At 40.9% G+C, this 25664-nt stretch overlaps 1 protein-coding gene across 3 annotated transcripts in view; it reads left to right on the top strand.

Moving 5' to 3' along the window:
- Positions 1–25664, top strand: part of LOC122564409 (uridine phosphorylase 1-like) — a 117743-nt gene that overhangs the window by 17718 nt on the left and 74361 nt on the right. For 2 of the 3 annotated variants that reach the window (XM_043719225.2, XM_043719222.2), the window contains exons 2-3: positions 17110–17229; positions 19946–20006. In XM_043719225.2, the coding sequence (XP_043575160.1) occupies positions 19960–20006 (47 nt within the window). In that variant the 5' untranslated portion in view covers positions 17110–17229; positions 19946–19959. Of the gene's footprint in view, positions 1–5713; positions 5857–17109; positions 17230–19945; positions 20007–25664 lie in introns of those variants that run through there. The other variant, XM_043719223.2, reaches the window with a different exon arrangement.

Genomic DNA, 25664 nt, shown 5'->3' with positions numbered 1-25664 from the left:
TCCCAAGTAGTTCTAGCAAATTTCCCTGCCAGCATATTAGTCTCCTTCCAATTTAGGTGCAATCTGTCCTTCTTGTACAGGTCACTTCTACCCCAAAAAAGATTCTAATGATCCAAAAATGTGAATCCTTCTCCCATACACCAGCTCCTCAGCCATGCATTCATCTGCTCTCTCCTCCTATTCCTGCCCTCACTAGCTCGTAGAACTGGGAGTAATCCAGATATTACTACCCTTGAGGACCTCCTTTTTAAAATTCTACCTAACTCTCTGTAATCTCCCTTCAGAGTCTCAACCTTTTCCCTTCCAATGTCGTTGGTTTCAATCTGGACAATGACCTCCTGCTGGCCCCTGATCCCCGTGAGAACATTCTGCACCCTCTCTGAGACATCCTTGATCCTGGCACCAAGGAAACAACACACCATTCTGCTTTTTCTCTGCTGGCCACAGAAACGTCTGTCTGTACCTTGGACTACAGAATCCCCTAACACAATTGATCTCTTTCAAGCCGACGTACCCCTCGTTGCATTTGAGCCAGTCTCAATACCAGAAACTTGGCTGTTTGTATTACGTTCCCCTGAGAATCCATCACCCCCTACATTTTCCAAAACAGCATACCTGTATGAAATGGGTATATCCACAAAAGACTCCTGCTCTAGCTGCCTACCTCTCTTACCCTTCCTGGAGTTAACCCATCTATGTGACTGTATCTGAGACTTTCCCCCCTTTCTATAACTGCCCTCCATCACATACTGTAGCTGTTGTCAATTCCTCATCGCTTCTATTTGTCTCTCCAACCGATCCACTCAATCTGATAAGATTTGCATCCAACAGCATTTATGGCAGATATAATCCGCAGTAACCCTTAAACTCTCTTTAAACTCCCACATCTGACAAGAAGTACATATTACTGCAAAGGCCATTTTTGCTCCTTCACAATCTACAGACCCAGAAAATAACACCGTCTTATTCCTCTACAAACACTGCCCCAGGTTAAATTAATAGCTATGGCTTATATTTTAAGTTTAATCCAGAGATATATCTCCAAAAACATATAATCAAGAAAGAATCCACTGTACCCATTACTGCAGCCTTTCTATGGACTGACTTAAAACAACAATTTATCTGATTCTGTGCTCCCAGACCATCTAACACCACACAGCCATAGGCTGCTGAGCAAAAAAACCTTTGCTTTGGATGAGTAAACAGTAAGAAATTTGTGTCTTTCTGAAATCAACTGATTTAATTTTTATTCAGGTCATTAATTAATATGTCTAGAAATGACAGAGTAGGCAGTATGTCTGGACTATGGACGGTGTGACTTCTGCATTCCCACATATGCAACCAATGACTTTACCTTGAATCACTCTAATTCAGAGTGATTGAGCTAGGCTGTGGAAGACACTCTGAAATAGTAAGGATGGGAGGAATTTCTGAATAGTCCATGTCCAAAAGAAAACAGAATTAGGAAGAGGAGCATGTGACTGCAAGGAGCAGTGTGGTGATTTCTGAGAGATTGAGAAGCTAGATTCTGTAGACATTGATCTTGTCCAACAGGTACAGTATTCCCTAGCTCTGAGAATGAGTAAAAATTGGAGGCCACAATGCAAGCAATACTCTGTTTCCAAGAACAGACAAGCTCAGTTTAGAAATGTGATATTGATAGGGGTTTCATAATTAAAGGATTATATAGTATCGTCTTCGGACACAAACAAGATAGAGGGGGATGTGTTACCAACCTGGTGTCAGGATAATGGATAGTTCAGATGGTTGAGAATAATTTGGAACAGGAAGCGGGAAATATAGTTGTTGTGTTGCATGTGAGAGTAAACAACATAAAAAGGAACATGGAGGAGGTCCTGGTAATTGTACATTAGGAGTTTAGAAGCTAAATTAGAAACACTTGACCCAAGGAATAATAATTCATGGATTAATGTCGAAGCCCCATTTAACTTGACAGGAGAAAATAGATCAGGAGAATTACCAATTGGCTAAAAGATTGGTATGGGACATGCATGACTAGGACAACTAAACTTTGTTCTTATGGGTCAAGTTCCACCAAAACTAGAATGGGACTTGTGTCCTAGCAGAAGGAAAATCAGGGAAATCATAAAGTCTTTAAACAAGTATGTTGAGGGAAGGTTGTGCAAGAACTGAAATAACACTAAACACACAAAATAACTGAAATTGCGAGCATTAGACAGACTAAGGAAATGGCCAGGAAACAAGATGAGGTTAGAAAAGGAGTGTAAAACAGATGCATAAGAATGAAGGAGAAGCTGCTTTTAATAACGAGTTCAACAATTTGAACAGCAATGCACACTATCAGTAATAAACAGGGCAAGTGAGGACAATAATACATTGCAAGGATCACAGTACAGTAGGGATTACAAAAATATGGCTACAGAAAAATTAGGATTCAGAAAGGAAATATTGCAGGGTAAAACATATTTAGAAAAGATAGGGGGGAGAAAAATCACATTTCATAAACGTAGCCAGGGATATGAGGTGGAACTGGCTCCAAGTCTTTATATGCTTAGAAATCTTTATATACAGAGCTGCACATGACATATTATGGACCCCTAAACAGTAAACATAATTTCAGCCTACTCCTAAATATCTGAGCATAGAAATGTTTAGATTGCTTTTAATCAACCAGTTCAGGCATTTTATTGCATGCTGCTGGAGCAGGTAGGCTTAAACCTGGCCTTCTGGCTCAGAGGTGAGGACACTACAACTGTACCACAATAGTCCCAAGCCTACTGCACCTGACATTCCAAGGCAATCAAATGGCAACTGTACCATTCTAGATCGGAGACGGTTACAGAGAGTGGTAAACTTGGCCCGGACAATCACAAAGGCCAACCTCCCATCTATAGGATCCATCTACCAGGCCCGCTGTCAAGGAAAGGCTGCCAGCATTCCCAAAGATCCATCCCACCATGGTAATGTTTTTCTGCAATCTCTACCATCTGGGAGAAGGTACAGAAGCCTAAATACACACACAAGCCAGTTTCAAAACAGTTTTTATACCCTACTGTTGTTAGAATACTGAATGGACTCACAAACTCTTAGCATTTGCCTGTACCTGTGTTTTTGCTATTGCAGCTGTTTACCTATTATTTACTTATCTCTGCTACTTAACTCTGTGATCTGCCTGTATTGCTCACAAGATGAAGCTTTTCATTGTGCCTCGGTACAAGTGACAATAAATTCAATTCAATTCAATTCAATCCCTTATCCAGTCGAACCAGTCCTGAGTTTGCTGAGCTCTGGGATCAGCCAAGTTTAGGCATTTTCAGACTGTATAGCTGTTGGCCTTATGAGCATAGATTGATATTTTCTAACCAGCCTGTTCAGACATGTTATAAGACACCTTTACAGCAGGTGGATCTTGAACACAGGCCCCCTGGCGTAGAGGTAGGGATACTACCATTATATCACAAGACTCCCTCCCTCCCAAATTACCTCCCATGGAGTGCTTTTACCCAGATCCTCATAACATTACTTGACCCTTTAGAATACTAGTCTGGTGATAATACCACTCTGCCACCTCTTAAGAGCATAGATGTTTCCCCATTAATGCCCTTGCCTGACCACAATAAAACACCCAATTAATGTACAATTAACAATAGTTGTCTTAGTGGGGTACTGTACTGTAATGGTGGTAAACAAAATGTGACACATCCAATAGTAGGACTGACAGTAGGACAGCCATCTGGAGGAATCCCCAAGACTGTAGGGAGAAGCTCAATGTTCTCCACCCAGCCAACATAAGTGCCAATATTTCTCTCCAATTCCTTATACTCAACTAATCTCTGCTACAGCAGCCAAGACTCATCCACTACCAATCTCACTAATGCATACAACATCTTGTCCACTCATCCTTACCCACCTGAAGTTATGACACCATTAACTCTGCATGCCTTCTGCACTGCTTCTTCACTAGCTTAGAAAACTTCTCCTGGACCAATACTAACACTACCCCAAGTACTTTCAGCTTCTGTAATTCCTGCCTTTTTCTTAATTCTGGAGCAGAATTAAGATAGGTGGTGTGTTGCTAGCCATTTGGCTCCTCACCCCTTACAAGTAGTGGATCCTAGCCTCAGACAACCCGTAGCAAGGCCTGGACTGCTATTGGAGGCTGCCCTTGACTTCTGTTCCTGGATCCTTGACTAAACTGAGGTTTGCTGACAGTTGTGGCACATTTCCTGGCTTTGTGTTTGTGCTAAATAGCACGCAAAACAAGAGTAATATAAATCAGACATTTATGGCTGAGGGTGAAATATGAAAGAAAAACAAGGCAATGCCATGTAGGAATATTGGAAGCATCCAGGAAAGCTCAGAGTGCTGTTACAGAAAGCAAAGAGCCAGAGGTGCAATCTGATCTAGTCCCTGAACTGGGTGTGTCCTTAAGCACAAAGGGCCTTAGCAATAGTTATTGGTGCAATATTGAAGCACTGAAGTGTCTTTAAAGTGGATTGAGGATGTGAAAAATGAGGGCTCACAAAGAGGCTGGCACATGTCATATGCCAATATCTGTGGATGTGGGATGGGTGTGGTCAGTGTCCATGAAGCGTGCCTGAGATGTTAGTCCTGGTCTCCATCATGGAGGTCTTTTGGAGCACGCAATGAGTTGAAGCCAAGGATTCCCTCAGATTTCCATGTCAAGATTTCCTATGGCTTATGTGCATGGAGTGTTTGGTAAGATCACAACCTGTGGTGAATTGGGCTGTTAACAAGGTGTTTAACAAGCAATGATAAATATCATTTGGGAACTCATCACTGACTGGAGAGAATCTCACCATGCTGCTCAAGAAAAGCATACAAAATGTGATGAGATGATCTTGTGGTCAAGATGGGCTAAACCAAATGTCATGTCTAATTCAACACTCCTCTTAGCATAGTCCACATCACATAAAGCCTGGTAAGATTCCTCCCATTAATAAACTTGCAGAATGGGCATACAATTGCCAAATGAATTTCAGCACAGATGAATGTGAGAATTTGGCCCATTGTTCCAATTAGAAGATCGTTATTACTGAAGCATAGACTCAAGTTGTGTGTTGGGGTCCTGCTGAAGTCCTGATGCAGTGGATACCACAGGAATTTCTAAGATAGTTGAAAATTCTAATTGGCAATTACTCGATGTTTGGAATCATTTAAAAATGTTCTGAACTCTTGAGTTGAGTGCCGATGCCAACCACCTACCTACCCATGTCACCTGATCCTTCCCTTGACCTGCCAGATACTAGCTTCTACCCTCCCCCCTGACTTAAGCAACACAGTCCCTCACACGCCTCCCAGCCACCTCAATCCCTGAGTCCTACCCCAAAGTCCCACAGGGACAATAACCCTGGCTCTCACAGAAACCCAAATCTCTTCCATCCCTGCCATTTTAGACCTATATGGACGCCTGACCTCCCCCATCGCCCAACACCCAATCCTACTTGATTTGACCCTTGATAACCCCTTCCCTCCCCTAGCACTCTAACCCCAATTTCCTTGATATCTTGAACCCCAACTTATCTTGTACCCTACTCCCTCACCTATCTGCTATCCTATCTCTCACTTACCTTACACATGCATACTTTTTTTCTGTCGTTGCTAAAGTGGCTGTAACACCTTTGAATCCTGGAGTGACTGCCCTAAAAGAAGGGTGTGGTTTCAGCACAGTTCCACTTCACTGCTGCCTGTGTGGATTGCTAGACAGGATTAGACTGCTCTGGTAATGATAGCTCCTGCCTTGAATGTTCACATGGACGACTCCTGAAAGGATAAATGGGTAACCTTTTGTCTTATTTGGGCTTGAAATAGGAATTCTGACCCCGTTTGGAAGATTCAGCTGGTGGTATTTTGGTAAGTAAAATAATGAAGTGGCTTTTGGTTGTGAACTAAGATCTAGATGTGATAAAAGAGCAAAGAGATTTGCATGTTGCAAGTATACAAGTCATTGAAGTAGTGACATTTGTTGATATGTCATTTCAAAACCTGCAAATCAAGAACTAGGTTTTATTTCTAGAGGAAGAATTGAAAAATAGAGAAGTTGTGCTGAAATTAAAATAAAAAATGGAAAAAACACAGCAGGTTAGGCAGCATCAGTGTAGCAAGAGAAAAACCAAGTTAACTTTTTGGGTTTGTGATCTCCCATCAGATTTTGGGGAAAAGAAAGATGTGGTAAGTTTTGAACATGAGAAAGATGGGACAAGGACAAAATGAATTTTTATGGTAGTGTGAAAGACAGGAGAGATGAAATGAAGTTATGCTGAACTTACATAATGAACCTTTGTTTGCTCAAACCTTCAGTGTTGTGCATCATATTTGAAAATGGGCCAACAAAGATAAGTACGGATGATACCAAAAGTATAAAGTTTAAAGTACATCCAGATCGACATGTATATTTATTACTGACACTATAGTGCTGATTCCCAGGGTACACAAAGATCTGCCAGTACTGGCTGTGTGAAGTATTTGCATAGATGATGGGCACACCTTCCCTTAAACACGTACACAGAACTTAAGCAAAAACACCATCTCCCAAAAAGGAATTAGAATGCTTCCATCAGTATGAATGGAACAGAATTTCACTATCACTGTTCAGATATTGTCCGCTCGATATTCTGTCAGAACTTTATCACAATATTGGCATTCATATCACGGCTTGACTGAGATAAATAAGCAATACTGCAAAGATCAATAATCATAAAGAAATGCATTCTGAACCATAGGCTACAAACAGAATGTTGATGTAAAGGTGAGAAATCATAATCTTCTCTCAGGTTCATTTAGGAGCAATTTTGCAAGGTGATTTTGCAGAAATTTTGCAATTTCTAATAATGAATAAAGCTAGGAGACTGGCTGCACTGGAACGTAAGAAATGAAAGGTTCCCATTTGCCCCTGTAGAAGGATCATGATTAGAGAGAGGAAGTGGCCTTTTTTTGGAAATATATTGAACAGAAGTATGGGAGCAAGGACACTAACTTTAGGAAAGATTCCAAGGCCTTGATGAGGATGCAGTAGAGATTTACCTGAATGGTACTAGGGTGAGAACGTTACAGTTATGTAGTGAAACTGAGTAGAGTTACTGAGGGTGCTGTGAATTTGAAATTTGTTCCTACGATCAGAGGGAGTAATTGAGAAGAATAACATGCATTTGAGGGTAAATTAAATTAGAAACATATATAGAAAAGCAGAAATGAAAGCTTTCATGAGGGAATTGGATAAATATTAGCCAAAGAAAAAATTGCTGTGCAATTGCTTTGCTGTTTGAATTCGTGTATCGCTGGATATTGGAGTGCATCTGGGAAAATTAACAAACAGTGAAATTCACAACTAATCTAGGAGGAACTGTTGGGCGAAGTTCACAGCACAGAATCAGATAAGTTAATTGTTGTTTTGAGTCTGTCCAATAGAAAGGCTGCAGTAGTGAGTATAGTGGATTCTTTCTTGATTATATGTTTTTGGAAATAAGTCTCTGGAGTCTTATCTCCAGAGTCTTTTGTGGATATACCCATTTCAAACAGGTATGCTGTTTTGGAAAATGTAGGGGGTGATGGATTCTCAGGGGAACGTAACACAAACAGCCAAGTTTCTGGCATTGAGACTGGCTCAAATGCAACGAGGGGTACGTCGGCTTCAAAGAGATCAATTGTGCTAGGGGATTCTGTAGTCCGAGGTACAGACAGACGTTTCTGTGGCCAGCAGAGAAAAAGCAGAATGGTGTGTTGTTTCCCTGGTGCCAGGATCAAGGATGTCTCAGAGAGGGTGCAGAATGTTCTCACGGGGGAGAGGGGCCAGCAGGAGGTCATTGTCCACATTGGAACCAACGACATTGGAAGGGAAAAGGTTGAGACTCTGAAGGGAAAGTACAGAGAGTTAGGTAGAATTTTAAAAAGGAGGTCCTCAAGGGTAGTAATATCTGGATTACTCCCAGTGCTATGAGCGAGTGAGGGCAGGAATAGGAGGATAAAGCAGATGAATGCATGGCTGAGGAGCTGGTGTATGGGAGAAGGAATCACATTTTTGGATCATTGGAATCTCTTTTGGGGTAGAAGTGACCTGTACAAGAAGGACAGATTGCACCTAAATTGGAAGGGGACTAATATACTGGCAGAGAAATTTGCTAGAACTGCTTGGGAGGATTTAAACTAGTAAGGTGGAGGGGTAGGACCCAGGGAGATAGTGAGGAAAGAGATCGATCTGAGACTGGTACAGCTGAGAACAGAAGTGAGAAAAACAGTCAGGGCAGGCAGGGACAAGGTAGGACTAATAATTTAAAATGCATTTGTTTCAATGCAAGGGGCCGAACAGGGAAGGCAGATGAACTCAGGGCATGGCTAGGAACATGGGACTGGGATATCATAGCAATTAAGGAAACATGGCTCAGGGATGGGCAGGACTGGCAGCTGAATGTTCCAGGATACAAATGCTACTGGAAGGATAGAAAGGGAGGCAAGAGAGGAGGGGGAGTGGCATCTTTGATAAGGGATAGCATTACAGCTGTGCTAAGGGAGGATATTCCCAGAAATACATCCAGGGATGTTATTTGGGTGGAACTGAGAAATAAGAAAGGGATGATCACCTTAATGGGATTGTATTATGGACCCCTCAATAGTCAGAGGGAAATTGAGAAACAAACTTGTCAGGAGATCTCAGCTATCTGTAAGAATAATAGGGTGGTTATGGTAGGGGATTTTAACTTTCCAAACATCGACTGGGACTGCCTTAGTTTTAAAGGTTTAGATGGAGAGGAATTTCTTAAGTGTGTACAAGACAATTTTCTGATTCAGTATGTGGATGTACCTACCAGAGAAGGTGCAAAACTTGACCTACTCTTGGGAAATAAGGCAGGGTAGGTGACTGAGGGGAGCACTTTGAGGCCAGTGACCATAATTGTATTCGTTTTAAATAGTGATGGAAAAGGATAGACCAGATCTAAAACTTGAAGTTCTAAATTGGAGAAAGGCCAATTTTGACAGTATTAGGCAAGAACTTTCAAAAGCTAATTGGAGGCAGATGTTCGCAGGTAAAGGGACGGCTGGAAAATGGGAAGCCTTCAGAAATGAGATAACAAGAATCCAGAGAAAGTATATTCCTGTCAGGGTGAAAGGGAAGGCTGGTAACTATAGGGAATGCTGGATGACGAAAGAAATTGACGGTTTGGTTAAGAAAAAGAAGGAAGCATATGTCAGGTACAGACAGGATAGATCGAGTGAATCCTTAGAAGAGTATAAAGTAAGTAGGAGTATACTTAAGAGGGAAATCAGGACGGTAAAACGGGGACATGAGAAAGCTTTGGCAAATATAATTAAGAATCCAAAGGGTTTTTACAAATATATTAAGGACGAAAGGGTAACTAGGGAGAGAATAGGGCCCCTCAAAGATCAGCAAGGCGGCCTTTGTGTGGAGCCACAGAAAATGGGGGAGATACTAAATGAATATTTTGCATCAGTATTTACTGTGGAAAAGGATATGGAAGATATAGACTGTAGGGAAATAGATGGTGACATCTTGCAAAATGTCCAGATTACAGAGGAGGAAGTGCTGGATGCCTTGAAACGCATAAAGGTGGATAAATCCCCAGGACCTGATCAGGTGTACCCGAGAACTCTGTGGGAAGCTAGAGAAGTGATTGTTGGGCCTCTTGCTGAGATATTTGTATCATCGATAGTCACAGGTGAGGTGCCAGAAGACTGGAGGTTGGCAAACGTGGTGCCACTCTTTAAGAAGGGTGGTAAGGAGAAGTCAGGGAACAATAAACCAGTGAGCCTGACCTCGGTGGTGGGCAAGTTGTTGGAGGGAATCCTAAGGGACAGGATGTACATGTATTTGGAAAGGCAAGGACTATTTCGGGATAGTCAGCATGGCTTTGTGTGTGAGAAATCATGTCTCACAAACTTGATTGAGTTTTTTGATGAAGTAACAAAGAAGATTGATGAGGGCAGAGCAGTAGATGTGATCTATATGGACTTCAGTAAGACGTTTGACAAGGTTCCCCATGGGAGACCGATTAGCAAGATTAGATCTCATGGAATACAGGGAGAACTAGCCATTTGGATACAGAACTGGCTCAAAGGTAGAAGACAGAGGGTGGTGGTGGAGGGTTGTTTTTCAGACTGGAGGCCTGTGACCAGTGGAGTGCCACAAGGATCGGTGCTGGGCCCTCTATGTTTTGTCATTTACATAAGTGATTTGGATGCGAGCATAAGAGGTGCAATTAGTAAGTTTGCAGATGACACCAAAATTGGAGGTGTAGTGGACAGTGAAGAGGGTTACCTCAGATTACAACAGGATCTTGACCAGATGGGCCAATGGGCTGAGAAGTGGCAGATGGTGTTAATTCAGATAAATGCGAGGTGCTGCATTTTGGGAAAGCAAATCTTAGCAAGACTTATACACTTAATGGTAAGGTCCTAGGGAGTGTTGCAGAACAAAGAGACCTTGGAGTGCAGGTTCATAGCTCTTTGAAAGTGGAGTCGCAGGTAGATAGGATAGTGAAGAAGGCGTTTGGTATGCTTTCCTTTATTGGTCAGAGTATTAAGTACAGGAGTTGGGAGGTCATGTTGCGGCTGTACAGGACATTGGTTAGGCCACTATTGGAATATTGCGTGCAATTCTGGTCTCCTTCCTATTGGAAAGATGTTGTGAATCTTGAAAGTATTCAGAAAAGACTTACAAGGATGTTGCCAGGGTTGGAGGATCTGAGCTACAGGGAGAGGCTGAAGAGGCTGGGGCTGTTTTCCCTGGAGCGTCGGAGGCTGAGGGGTGCCCTTATAGAAGTTTACAAAATTATGAGGGGCATGGATAGGATAAATAGACAAAGTCTTTTCCCTGGGGTTGGGGAGTCCAGAACAAGAGGGCATAGGTTTAGGGTGAGAGGGGAAAGATATAAAAAAGACCTAAGGGGCAACGTTTTCACGCAGAGGTTGGTACGTGTATGGAATGAGCTGCCAGAGGATGTGGTGGAGGCTGGTATAATTGCAACATTTAAGAGGCATTTGGATGGGTATATGAATAGGAAGGGTTTGGAGGGATATGGGCTGGGTGCTGGCAGGTGGGACTAGATTGGGTTGGGATATCTGATCGGCATGGACGGGTTGGACCGAAGGGTCTGTTTCCATGCTGTACATCTCTATGACTCTATAACTCTAATAGGAAAAGAGAGGGAGAGCAATGAACTATTTAAATCATATTTTCAAAGTACTGGCCTCAAGCACAACAACATAAATAATCGCCACCTGTGCTATACCATTCTGTATAAGATTATACCATCAGGAAAGGATGATCAGGCTATATCTCTTTTTTTAAGATGAGAAGGCTGAAGGTTGACCAACATTGTTTATGCTTAGACAATGATTAAAGACTAAGCAAGAAAAAGATGTATATGCCAGTTATCCGGTTTATATTGCAAGTGACAACAGTATTGAATATAGAAAACGCACACAGAGTGTAAGAAAGGACAAACATATCAAAGAGAGAGTATTAGAAGAAACTGGAAGCTAACTTTAAAGAGGATTCAAAAATATTCCAAAGGCATATGAGTAATAAAAGGATAATTCAAGAAGGAATGAGGCCAACAAGGAATCAAAAAGAGTATTCTTTCTTGAAGCCAGAACAGGCATCAAAATAATTCTTTTGAGGGCTGTTCTTGAGATTTTCTAAGGGTGTACTTTTTGATTTTAGGGTGCCACCTTTTGGTTTTCTTGGGGTCTATCATTCTCACTAGCTCCTTTGTTAGGTAATGCAGTAATGTAATAACATTAGCTTTTGTTTTATTTATTAACATAAGAATTATTGCACTGACTAACACATTGAGAAGAATTCATCAATATCCGCAATTATCATCCCCATATTAAACATAAAGTTGCAACATACAAGGAAAGCATTAGTTTCTCAGACACCACAATATTCAAATCACGAGACGACAACAGGAATAAGTTTGCAACAGACGTTTTTTTCTGAAAGAACTGAAATACATCTCTAAGCAAAAAAACCTATCACCATAAACATAATTTGTGAAAACTGGTGAGATTGTAGTTAGTGCAATTCCATATGCACATGTCTGAAGGATTTTACTCAAGCTGTTACTACCCTTTTTACTGCAACTGTGTTCTCAATCTCAAGTTGATGTTTCACATTTGACATCATTTTATTATAAAAGAATCCGCTACACTTTTTTTCCGTACAGTGGCTCCTGAAGATATTAGACCTTATGCTAGAGATTCCACGTTCATTTTCAAGACATCTATTGCCTCATTGACATTTAGTTCTTTTCTGGCTTTGGGTTAGTTGAGTCTTTGTTGACAGCTGTAAATCCATTTTTTGTCATTTGCAGCCCCCTTTTCTACTCTCACCCTGAAGTCTCCTTTTCCTAACAACTTTTACTTGCAGCCCTCTTCTGCCCTCACTTCTCTTTCAGCCATCTTCTTCACCCTTTACAACACCGGACCTTGCAGAACCTTTATCCTCACCTTGCAGCCCTTTTCTTCCCTTCTTGAATTTCTTTTTGCATTCCACATCTTTGGCCGTCTTTATTGTCCCCTTTTCAAGCGGTCACTGGACTCTTTTCCCTCCTTAGAGCTCTTTTCCTCTCATCGTCTTGCCATCCCTTTCCTTTCATTTCTTGTATTCATCTTCCTTTCCCCCCATCAGCCCCCTTCCTCATCTTCTTCAGCCTCCCCATTCCCTTTGCAGTCCCTTCGTTACCTTTCCCAAGCTTTGTCTTCACCTTGTTGCAAACCTTGCCCCTTGTTGCAAACCCCTTCTTCTCCCAGATTATGTTTTCCACCACCCCACCCCTATTATTCTACCAATAGTACTCCTCAAGACTAGATGTGGTCAATGGCAACGCCCACCCCACCACCCCTCTGAAGGCACTGGCACAGCTGATGGAACCCTTCCCCTGCCCCATCTAGTCTCTGTTGATGGTAGCCCAGTGACATGTTCACACTGCCACTTCTTAGCTGCTTCTATCACAGCTGTTCTCCCTTCACTAGTGAGCCTTCCAGCAGTAAACATGAATGAGTACCAACCTGTGATAGGAGGAACACTTCTTCAATCATCTATGTATCCCACTTACCGAATCAACATTTTTCTGATTGGTCATGATTGCATTTTTGCCTGCGATTTAATAGTTTTCAAGAGCTAATTTTCTAACTGCCTTGATGTATTTTGACCTGGACAGAAGAAATAGCTGATGTTTGAAGTGAGTTGTTTGCCTTTGTCTTTAACAAGAGAGATGATGCTGCAAAGTTGTGGTGAGTAAGGAGATAATTGAAACACTGGATGGGCAAAAAGTGGATAAACACCAGGTTCTAGAAAGGTTGATTATACATTAAGGTTGTTAAGTTACCAGGCCTGAATGGAATCATCCAAGGCTGCTGAGGGAAATAAGATTGGAAAGCGCAGAGACGCTGAGCCTCACCTTCCGATCCTTCTTGGATATGAGGGTAGTGTCAGAGAACCAGAGAATTGCAAAATGTTACATCCATGCTTGAAACAAATTCAAGAAATAGGCTCAGTGACAGTAAACTAATGCTGCATAACTATTTTAAGCCTCAAGGAAGTGATGTTCCCCAGGGATTAGTATTAGAATCACTGGTTCTCATGATATTTATTTTTGGATATGTAGATTACAATTTCAAAATTTGCGACTAACACAAAACTTCCAATTATAGCAAATCATAAGAAAGAAAGTGATCATTTTTAAAGGGACGTAGAGTATGATTGATAATTACAGATGAAGTTTAATGCAGAAAAATGCAAAAGTATGAAGAGCAAAATTGCAATATGAACTAAACTTAATGGAACAGCAGAAACCTTGGGGGGTATATGTGTGTGCTCCATTGAAGGTAGCATAAGAATTTAAGAAAGTTGAAAAAAATCCAGTAATGTCATGAGCTGTCTAAATCTACACATTGAGGGCAAAACTGTGAAGTTATGAAGCATTGTTTTGATCTCAATTAGAGTAATGGACTGAATTTTACCAAAATCAACAAAGTGAATATTTTAGGGAGATTCATAGAGGATTTCTCATTTGAGCTTTAGTAAATTAACTGTGTAATCTACTGTATCATTCTCATGCTGTCTTGCCTCTCTGGTGATGGAAGTATTTGCCACAGCCGGATCTTCTGGAACTTCTGCCACTGACAGCTTATTTAAGCTCAGTGGTGTCCTAGGTCAGTGCTGCCAGTAATAAATAGCACTTCAGAGTTTGTAGAAGGACAGAAACAAGAAAAGGCCACTGAAGCCGTTTGGTGGCATGGGTAACACTTTATACAAAGTAGAATTTCACATTCAGAAACATGTTGTTATTTTACATGAGTTTGATTGGTTGTCATTGTAGCTACAGATTCAAGAATTAAACCATACAGGCTATCTTTTCTTAGCAACATGTCATGTTAGAATTCTATCTATTCTTTCCAAGTCATAAAAGAGTCAAAAATGTTAACTTTTCTTGAACAGCATAAAAAGTGAAGAAAAGCTGCATTTGCTGATGGGAATAAATAAAGCTGCTTCCCTTCTGAGAAGCAAATTTACAATCAATAAACAATCACTTCACCCAACTCAGATCTATTGAATGTGAGTGTCAATGAGGTTCTGTCTGGCTTGTTGCTCCTGATGTTGCATCTTTGTTTAATGTCGAATTTGAATGTAACTCCTGGTCAGCGACCTCATTTTCCTCTTTGGAATACTGGTGCCACATTCCTAGTTCTTCAGTGTGCATAAGCATTTATGCCACCGTGACATCAGATCATGTGGAACTTGAACCAGTCTATAGAGATGCAGAATATGCCCTGTCTTGTCATCCCACATATATATATAGCAATGTTCAATCAAGTTTGTTTATGTTCATGCACCTGAGTGTTGACCTGATCTTAACTACTTGATGGCATGGGACTGGAGACAAACAGTATGGAGCACCTAAACTGAAATTCAATGACATTGAAGTGCTATGGGCAAAAGATGAGGTCAATCCAGAACTGGGAAAAATCTGAATAGAAGCTTGTAGCAGCACAGAGCAGCAGGTGATGTAGTTCAAGTTCTGAAGAACGGTCACTGGACCTGAAACGTTAAGTCTGATTTCTGTCTGAAGATGCTACCAGACCTGCTAAATTCTTTCGGGAATTTGTTTTTGTTTCTGATTTGAAGCATTTGCAGTTTTTTTTATATGTACTTCAAAGCCCAGCTAAGCCTTGGACTCCAGATAGGGAAACAGTGAGGTCTGCCGATGCTGGAAATCAGAGTTGAGAGTGTGTTGCTGGAAAAGCACAGCAGGTCAGGTAGCATCCGAGGAGCAGGAAAATTGACATTCCGGGCCGGAGCCATCATTCCTGATGAAGGGCTCCGGCCCGAAGCGTTAATTTTCCTGCTTCTCGGATGCTGCCTGAGCTTCTGTGCTTTTCCAGTAACACACTCTCAACTCCAGATAGGAAAAGCCAATGCAACACTGGGAAAATGCAGAAAAGTCCACAAAAGACAATTTGAAGGAACAAGTGAAAGCAATGAGCAACATTCTTCTAAACGCTAGGGAATAGAGGTCCAATCTTCTCAATATCCTTCCAATAGGACAATCCAGCCATCCCATGAATTAATCTCTGAAATAATTCCACAGAGGCCAGGATCCTATCGTCAGGTCACCCTTTATCTACATGTGGAGAGTTTTGACACTGCTCCAGGTCCCGCAGGGCCAGATGCCATAGTGAACAGGTCTGACACTCTTCTGACACTCCTGTTTATACCTGTCAGCCAGGGCTCTTTGATTGGACCAGATTAACAGCCCCAGCCAGGGAACTCACATTCTATGAGATCGACCTGGCTCATCATGTTACAATCATTGCATCTCTCCCTCTCTGAGTCTGAGGACACAGGCTGGCTGTTTTTTATAGCCCCTCCTGAGGCAAATTACCATCAGATCAGGTTCCTCCACCTCTGTCTCTGATACATGTAGCATGTAATACACAGAGGCTCACCTCTTGTGCCCGGAGCTTGGAATTCTTGGAAGAAATTCATTCCCCTATTTAGGTGGCAAAGGTATTAAGGCAGCTATATGCATTGTGTCCAATTCAGATTGCAAGGTATCTTCAATGCTTGATCGAGAGGGAGAACCCACGAGTTCCAGAACAGTTGGTAAGGGAGCGGAGGAGCCAGGCATATTTTACAGGTTTCATATCGTCCACTTGCTTGTTCAGGATTGTTCCATCTACTCAAACCTTATATGTCACTGGACTTGACCTCATAGCGATCATGCCTATTACACATGCGGGACCATTCCTACATCAAAGTTTGTTCCCTGAAGTAAACTGTCTCTCTTGTTTAGTGGAGTTTTGGTGTCTGGCATTGGCGTACCACCCCCCCCCCTCACCCCCAACCCACCGAGTCCAGGAAGATCAGCTTTAACCTGATGCGGAGTCTTCTCCCCATTAGCAACCCTGCTGCAATAAGTTGCGTGAGAGTGGTCCTATAATCAACCGGAAACTGGGATAGTTTGGTATCGAGTGAAGTTGTAGGCTGTTTGTTTAAGCCTGCTTTCAAAGTGCTGTTTCTGCCAGATCATTGGATGAAGGATGATATGGGGCCATCCTTATATGACGAACACCATTCGAGTTAGGAAATACCCTCTGGTAAACAATGGTCCATTAATTGTATCCAGCTTTCTGATTTATGCCTCTACTTTTGTCCGTAAGGCAAAAGGCACTGGGTGGACCTTGCAGAATCATGGAATTGCTTCCTGGTCAACAGGCAAGGTGGTCTTGATCAATGTATTTAATTAGGGCTTCACTCAGGCAGCCAATCTGCAATCGAAAAATGTTGAGCCAATCTAATGAATCTTTCTCAACCAATTTCACTCAATGCAGGGAAGTTTGAGGCTTATTTACACCTATGTATGCATTACATGGAAGGTAAGTGCATTCTTGAATGCATTGTTTTCTCAAATGCCTTCAAGGCAGGTCATTTAGGCTAGTGAAAATATGCCATGGATCATCTACTTGTCATACCCCATAAGCTTTTGTTTGCTACACGTTAGAAAAACACTCATTAGAATTAATGGTGTAAATAGCACTGCTGTTGTTTATTAATTCATCCATAAATATTGAAACCTTTTTTTCTAGGTATACATAAGTCATTTGACTTTGGTATATGCAGCACAATCTTGAAATTTAGTACCAACACGAAAATAAGATTAACAAACAAAGAGGAGGACATCAAAAGATTCAGGAAGACATAAGCAGGTAATTGAATGCCAATATTGGGAAATTGTCATTAGGATAGACATGAGCTAGTGAGACTATTTTACTGTAGAGAAAGAAAAGGGTAAGAGAAGATTAAATTGATATTTTCTGAAGGATTTTGGTGGAAAGAATAGGGAAAGACCATTATTCCTGATTAGAAAGCTAGTGAGGCAGTGGCTGTAGATTTAGTGGTATTGCTGAGAAGGACAACATGGCCCATATTGTTATAAAGATGATTGTTTGAATGTGGAATACTTTACCACAGAGTGATTGAGACAGATCTCATGATATCTTGCGAGGGGAATTCAGCTATATATATTTGAATCAGGGGCATGATGTAAAGCAGTGGGATTAGTCTTGAATAACTTGAGTAAAGAATCACCATAATGGACAAAATCTTCCCCTTTCCACTGTGTGGGTACATTTGCCAAAAGAGGCCATTTTATTGGTGAAGAAAATGGTGCATGTGGATTCTGTCACTCTCCTCCTTAAATTGGTGGCATGAATGCCCGAGGATAGCCTTCCTGCCCCATAGCGAATTGAGGCCTCTAAGTGGGCAATTAGCACCCACATAAGGACTTAATTGAGCCGTGGTTGGCATTAATGACACGGAAGTGTTTGGGGGGTGAGGGGAAGGCCTTCCATTTGGAGAACATGACATGCAAATCCTACTATGTTTGATTGTGGGATCTCAGAATTGAGAGGGAAAGGTTGAGGAGGAGAGGTCACTGGCTCAGTGCACTTAATACTGAATTGATGGACCTAGTATTGGGAAGGGGTCCCTTCTAAAAGCCCACTTCTGCACGTGTTTCTGACTGCCTCCCCAAAATTCCCATGCAACCCTTCCCATACAAGCTGCCTACCTTTCATAATTCAGCTGTGCTTGCGATTCTTCCTCTAACTGGGCCTTGGGTGGATGCAGTACTGGTCACAGCCACCACTGTCTCAGTGAGGCTGTTAAGTACAGAAGAACTGCCAACATTTGTAACCAGCAACCCTCAATGAGCAGGATTTCCCATCCTTGGAGTCTTTGATCCTGGGGGAAGGCTTGTTAAGTACAAGATATGGTTGGCCTTCTAGAAAAAGGCACAATTCACAGCCAATGGCCAATATCTCCATTGTCTCAATAAGGTTCCATCCAATGGGACAGGTAACCTTTGTCTCTGTGGGAATTTATTGGTCAGAGTACTGAGTACAGGAATTGGGAGGTCATGTTGCGGTTGTACAGGACATTGGTTAAGCTACTTTTGGAATATTGCATGCAATTCAGTCTCCTTCCTATTGGAATGATGTTGTGAAACTTGAAAGGGTTCAGAAAAGATTTACAAGGATGTTGCCAGGGTTGGAGGATTTGAGCTATAGGGAGTGGTTGAATAGGCTAGGGCTGTTTTCCCTAGAGCATCAGCAGCTGAGGGGTAACCTTATAGAGGTCTACAAAATCATGAGGGGCATGGATAGGATAAATAGACAAAGTCTCATTCCTGGGGTGGGGGAGTCCAGAACTAGAGGGCATGGGTTTAGGGTTAGAGGGGTAAGATAGAAAAGAGATCTAAGGGGCAACGTTTTCACACAGAGGGTGGTATGTGTATGGAATGAGCTGCCAGAGGAGGATTTAGGATCATTCGGCGCAGCCATTTTGGCACAAGTGATTTGGCGCGGTCTGTTTGGCGCAGCCTATTTTGCCGCAGACCCATTAAGGTGCAGAACTATTTTGGCGCAGATATATGGTAATCATCAACGAAAATCAACATAATAGTAGAATTATTAAATGGGTAGTTTCCAGTAGTTTGTAGTTATTATTAAAATAACTAGTCATCAAAGAAAAACAACTGTTGAGGGAACTTTACAAGTAATTAACGAGTGCCTAGAAAATTTTTCGAAACGATGCCTAACAGCAGAGCGCTGAAGAAGATGGTTCGTAGGACAAGGAAAGAAATTGCTATTTACCCAGTAAATCCAAGAAATTTGGAAGAACTTGTAATTCCAGATAGCTTTAAAACATATTCTGTTAATGAATGTAATGAAAAACAATTTTTACTAGCCGACAGCGGTGGCACCACCTGCAGAATTCTTACATTTGTAAGAAAAAGGATTGCCGAGTTTTTCCCCACCTCTATTTTCACAAGTTTATGTTATTTTAGGGGAAATAGATAAAGGTGTGTTCCCACTGTTGTATGCTTTACTCCCAAATAAGTTACAAACAACATATGATAAATTATTTGAATTATTTGAAATGTTCTGGAAATACAGCCTGAACGCCGCCCTACTATTATGTTGATTTTCATTGATAACTATCCGTATATCTGCACCAAAATAGTTCTGCTCCTAAATGGGTCTGCGGCAAAATAGGCTGCGCCAAACAGGCTTCGCCAAATTGCTCGCACCAAAATGGCTGCGCTGAATGGTCCCACTCTGGCCAGAGGAAGTGGTGGAGGCTAGTATGATTGCAACTTTTAAAAGGCATGTGGATGGGTATATGAATAGGAAGGGTTTGGAGGGATATGGGCCAGGTGCTGGCAGGTGGGACTAGATTGGGTTGGGATATGTGGTTGGCATGGACAAGTTGGACCGAAGGGTCTATTCCCATGCTATACATCTCTATGACTCTATGAATGGTTCTAGGCCAAACCCAATACAAACAAGGTGACTAATCAAAACATGTCATGTGTTTATATTTATCTGTACACAACTGACTTGTTGATTTTTTTGTCAAAAGATTCAGATTACAAAATGGCATGCAGCAACAAAGATCTCTGCAGGAAGGAGCCAACTTGCCCGTAAGGATTTCAACTGTTATCTTGTTATTCATAATACTTTTCTTATTTTGGCACAAGATTTCGGTGATACTCTGTTATGTACTTGTGAGGTCTGGAAATTTCAAGGTGATGCACTGTAAATTGGATTTTCCTTCCTTATTCTTCAACAACAATATAACAAATAACAAATTCTGTTATTTTTGCATTGCGGTTTTTGGAAGTGCAGGATAATATATTGCAATGAAGGCAATTATGTACCTGGGACCTCCTAAACTGGTTGATCTAGAAATTAAACATTGGGAGAAAAATGAAGAAATAAAAAGTAAAACATTAAATAAAAGATTTATGAAAGAAGCAACTTAGGCCCTGCTGAAATGAGGTTTCCATGGTTTTAATTGTTTCCTTTCTTGCCCTCCAAGATTAATTGACATGTCAGAACCATAAAACATGAACATATCTGAATAGCTGTGGCAAGACTAATTTATATCTTTGCCAGGAATCAGAAATGTCATGCTTCTTAAAGGGAAGTAGAGGACAAAGTTCTGTTTTTGCAAGACTGATGTTGGAGTGGAATGGATGTTACACAATTTGGGGTGCATCACAACATTATAGAATTTTCTTATGCATCAAGAATGGTAGTCATCATTATTCTAACAGCAATTTCTGACCTATTAGGCCTTTGCATTCCTTATTATCGATTCAAAAGTAGTGGAAGAAAGGTTGTTACTTAATTTTTGGAGCAACCTAAATAATATTTGATCGTGGTGGAATCTCCTTCACATGTTGTGAAGTGCTGCATATCTTGTAGACATGCAGTAATGTAGTTTTATTAAACTGCTCATTCTAATTTTGCTTAATAATTCCAGTAAAAGAGGTATCATGTCTACAATTCCAAAATCTTGATTTGATTTGGTCTGATTTGATTTAATGTAATCACAGGTACCTAAGTGCAGTGAAAAACTTAGTTTTGCAAACAGTACAGACAGATCATAGTAAACAAAGAAATATAGATCATATGGTGCTTAGGTAGGGCGCGGCATACAATGAGATCAATGTTATTTGAAGTTTAATAGTCCTTTCGGCAGTCTAATAATAGTAGGGAGGAAACTGTTCTTGAACCTGTTGGGATGTGTGTTCAATCTTCTGTATGTTCTGCCTGACAGAAGAGGTTAGAAGAGAGCATTACTGGTGGGAGGTAGGAGGAGTCTTTGATGTTGTTGGAAGCTTTTTTGTGACAACGAGCAATGCAAATGGAGTCCATGGCTGGGAGGTTGGCCTCCATGATGGTCTGGGCTGTGCACATGATTTTCTGTCTTATAGTCTGGGGCAGAGCAAAACGCTGTACCAGGCCATTAGAAGTCAAACTTTAAATAGGGTCTGACTAAATTAGCATTCAATCTAATGTTATAAAAACATATTTTTGTATGGTTATTAAATAACTGAGAGAGGTATGCTGCCATTTTGCTGCTTTTGGTAGCATTTTAAAATGGAGACATCAAATTTCATTCTTCAACATTGACCTACCAATGAATCATAGCAGGACGATGACTGGGAGAAGTGACGAAGAAATTAATCTGCCTTCACACTGCAGACTGTTAGTTGAGCATTGCACTGTTGTATCACACCACTAATAGACAGAATAGATGATTCTGCGGTTTCACTTGCATTATTTTTGTCAGTGAAATACTATGTTTGGTGTCAGCAGATTTATCCTTTTCCCCCACTATTCGTAGCGACTAATGGATGTTTCATTAAGCTGGTGAATTTTAATTCTTGCAACCTATTGTCAGGTACGGGTATAACCAGAATAATTAATTCATTGAAGTTGGATTTTGTAGATCATCTGCCCACTTTAAAGCAGCCAAGCTAGATAACAGCTTTGGATCACTTTGTTACAAAATCACTAAATTTCATAATCTTGTCTATAGAACAAAGCTATTTCAATCTAAAATGTAAACAATGTATATTTTAAAATAATTATATGCTGAGCATAGCACATTGCATTTGATAGTGACTGAAAACAAGTGTTATTGTGTACAGTGAGGTAGTAATTCAGAGGGTATAATAAAAGTACAAAATGCTGGACAGACTCAACTGGGTGTGGCAGCATCTGGGGAGAGAAACATAAATATTTTGTGTCTGATGTGACTCTTCTTCAGAACTTTAGGTACTTTTTCTTTTCAGATGCTGCCAGACCTGCCGAGGTACAGTTTAGCACTATTTATTTTTACTTCAGATGTCCAGCTTCTGTAGTATTTTACTTTATTTGGGTGCAGTGTGAATTTAAATATAAATTATTAAAAATGCAAAATCAGATAATGAGAATGGCGTTGTTGGATTATTGTAAAAACCCAACTTGTTTATTCCTGTCTTTAAAGGAGGGAAATACCAGTCCCACACAAGCGTGGTTGACTCAGTTGTACCAAACCACTATGACAACTCTTTTGCTGGAGTTGTTCAAAAATGAGGCCAGTATCAGGATTGGGCAATAAATTTCAAACTTGATAGTGACGCTTACACTTGAGATTGACAAATACTTAGCTTTCTCTTCTTTGCTGAAACATCTCGTCAAAATAATTGTCAGAGCAGGTTTAAGATTTCACAATACGATTTCACAACATGTGTTGCAAAACTTAATTCTTGTGAATTGTAACTTTCTGGCAAGCCTTGCTATTATGTTACATGGGTGGATGTTTGTTAAATATGATGAAATATGCTGATGAATTTTATTACAGTCAAAAATTTGATGGCTGTAGAAAACTCACTACTCCTCCATGGAAGAAGAACTGAGGGTTACAAAAGCACAGAGTAAACTTTAGATGGGAAACTCAAATGTTCATTACTATACAGAGGTTTATTAAATCATGTGGGGCATGGATAGGGTGAATAGCCAAGGTCTTTTTCCCAGGGTAGGGGAAGTCCAAAACTAAAGGGTAAAGGTTTAAGGTGAGAGAGGATAGATTTCAAAGGGACCCAAGGGGCAATTCTTTTCATGCAGATGGTGGTGTGTGTATGGAATGAGTTGCCAGAGGAAGTGGTGGAGGCTGGTACAACATTTAAAAGGCATCTGGATAGGTACGTGAATAGGAAGGGTTTACAGGGATATGGGCCACTTACTGGCAAATGGGACTAGATTACCTTAGATATCTAGTCAGTGTGGACAAGAAGGGCCTGTTTCTGTGCTGTATAACTCAATGACTATGATTATGAAAAGAATCATTTGGTAGCACTACTGACCAAGTTGGCTGAGTCTTGGAGGACATAGCTGTCAGACTAAGTCTGCAGGAAGTGATGAGAGAACCATCAAGAACGAAATGCCTACTTGATCTCATCTTCGCTAATCTACTTGTTGCAAATGCATCTGTCCACAGCAATATTGGTAGGATTGACGACAGCTCAGTCTTTGTGGAGACAAAGTCGTGTCTTCATGTTGAGTAAAGCCCCTATTGTATTGTGTGGCTGTACTACCGTGCTAAATGGGAGGGAATTTGAATAGAGCTAGCAATCTGCTAAATACTGACCTTGCCAGCAATACCCATGTAATATGAATAAATAAAAAAGCACAAAGAATCTGCAACTTCATGGCCCAGCATTATTTCTGCTGTACTGTTACCATCAAGCTGGCTGACCAATGGGTTAGCATTAAGTTTAGGGTCAGTGCCGAGTGTAAGAACAAATGCCAGAAGCAACATCAGGCATATACGAAAATGAGGTATCAACCCGTATAACATACAACAACAACACGCAACATAAAACCACTTGCATGCCAAACAGTGGATTTAACATGCAATAGAAAGGGCTATGTAATCCTACAATAAATAAATCAGATATAAGTTCTGCAGTCCTCTCACACATTCTGTGTAAATGGTGTCAAAAATTTAAGCATGTAACAGGAATAGGATAATGTACAAATATTTACATCTTCAATGATAGGGGACCCCAGTACATCTGTGCAAAAGATAAGGCTGATGCATTTACATTCATCTTAAGCCAGAAGTGGGCAATCCATCTTGGACTTTTCCTGAGGTCCCCAGTACCATAGATGCCAATTTTCAACCAATTTGATTTATTCCTCATGACATCAAGAAATATCTGAAGGTGGTGGATATGACAAAGATTTTGGATCTGACAAAATTCCACCAGTCGTACTGAAGAATTGTATGCTAGAACTAGCCATGTCCTTATTAAGCTGTTCCAAAACAGCTAAGGTGCTCGTATCTTCCCAGCAGTATGGGAAATTGCCCAGCTATGTTTAGTCTTCAGTAGCAAGACAAATCGAACCTGGCCAATTACCATGCTGTCAGTCCATTTTAAAATTGAAGGAATCATCATCAGTGCTCATCAGCAGCTTGCGCACGACTGCTCAGTTTCGGTTTAAGCAAGACCACTCAACTTTGGATCCTATTGTAGGATTGGCTCAAGTATGGACAAAACAGCTGAACTCCAGAGGTGAGATGAAAGCAATTCCTTGACATTGATGCATCATTTGATAAAGAGTAGCATCAAGGATCCCTAGTAAAACTCAAGTCAATGGAAATCAAAGGGAAGGCTTTCTGCTATTTGGAGTCAGGCCTAGAAGAAAGGAATACCGTTGTAGCCATAAGTGGTCACTCACTTCAGCCCAGGATATAACTGCAGAAGTTCCTCAGGGTCATGTTTATGGCTCAGCCACCTTCAACTGATTCAGCAATGACCCTTCCTCCATTGTAAGGTCAGAAGTATGGATATTCACTGATGATTGCACAATGGTCAGCACCATTCGTGACTCCTCAGACTCCTCATTCTAATTCCAAAGAAGTTTGTAGTCATATGTAATGAGATCTGGACAGTATCCGGGCTTGGATTGATAAGTGGCAAGTAACATTTGTGCCACACATGTGCCAGGCAATGACCATCATAAGGAAACTTCAACCATGCTTGACATTCAATGCCATCACTATTACTGAAGCATCTACTGTCAACATCCTGGGTGCTACTATTGACCAGAAACTGAATTGGAACAGCTGGAATTAAATTCAGAGCCTGTAAGAGCAATTCAAAGGCTAGGAATTCAGTGATGAATAACTCACCTCGTGACTCCTCATTGTCTGTCCAATATCAACAACACAGGAGCGGCGGTCTGAAAGCTAGTGCTTCCAACAACACAGGAGTGTGTGAAATACCCTCCAGAGCAAAGTGACCTACACACATATCCACAAGGCCTGTTTAAAAATCACATGTTCAAAAGCGAAGATTATTTCCCATCAAGTGTTGAATCATCAGAATCACCAAATGTTTCAGAACTGAAAACATGGCAGCATCCACTCTATGTTGGAATTAGTTTCAACTGAAGAAAAGCCACATGGACTGCTGAAGCTGATGTGGCGGAAAAGACAAAAATAAAGTGCATGCTTGCAACTCTAACTGAGCACTATTTACACTGAGGAGGATAATAGGAGAAGAATGGAGTAGTCACAACATAGTCATTCTGGCTTTCCTATCAGTACAACCTCTCCTTAAGAGCAGCTTGGTGAAAATATTTTTCTCTTCATAATTATCCAGTTTTCTATTGAAAGCCATAATTGTCTTTTGGACAGTTTTTTTCTAGACCCTCACCACTTGCTGTGTATAATTTTTTTTTCCCTTGTTGCCTTTGTTCCTAACATTGTATCTTTAAATCAGTGTTCTCTAGTTCTTGTC

The sequence above is a fragment of the Chiloscyllium plagiosum genome, unplaced genomic scaffold (assembly GCF_037043375.1).
Source record: "Chiloscyllium plagiosum isolate Xiang-an unplaced genomic scaffold, Cpla_swu_hap1 HiC_scaffold_34, whole genome shotgun sequence".
Lineage (NCBI taxonomy): Eukaryota > Metazoa > Chordata > Chondrichthyes > Orectolobiformes > Hemiscylliidae > Chiloscyllium > Chiloscyllium plagiosum.
The sequence above is the reverse complement of the archived record's forward strand: the minus strand, read 5'-3'. Positions and strand labels throughout refer to the sequence as shown.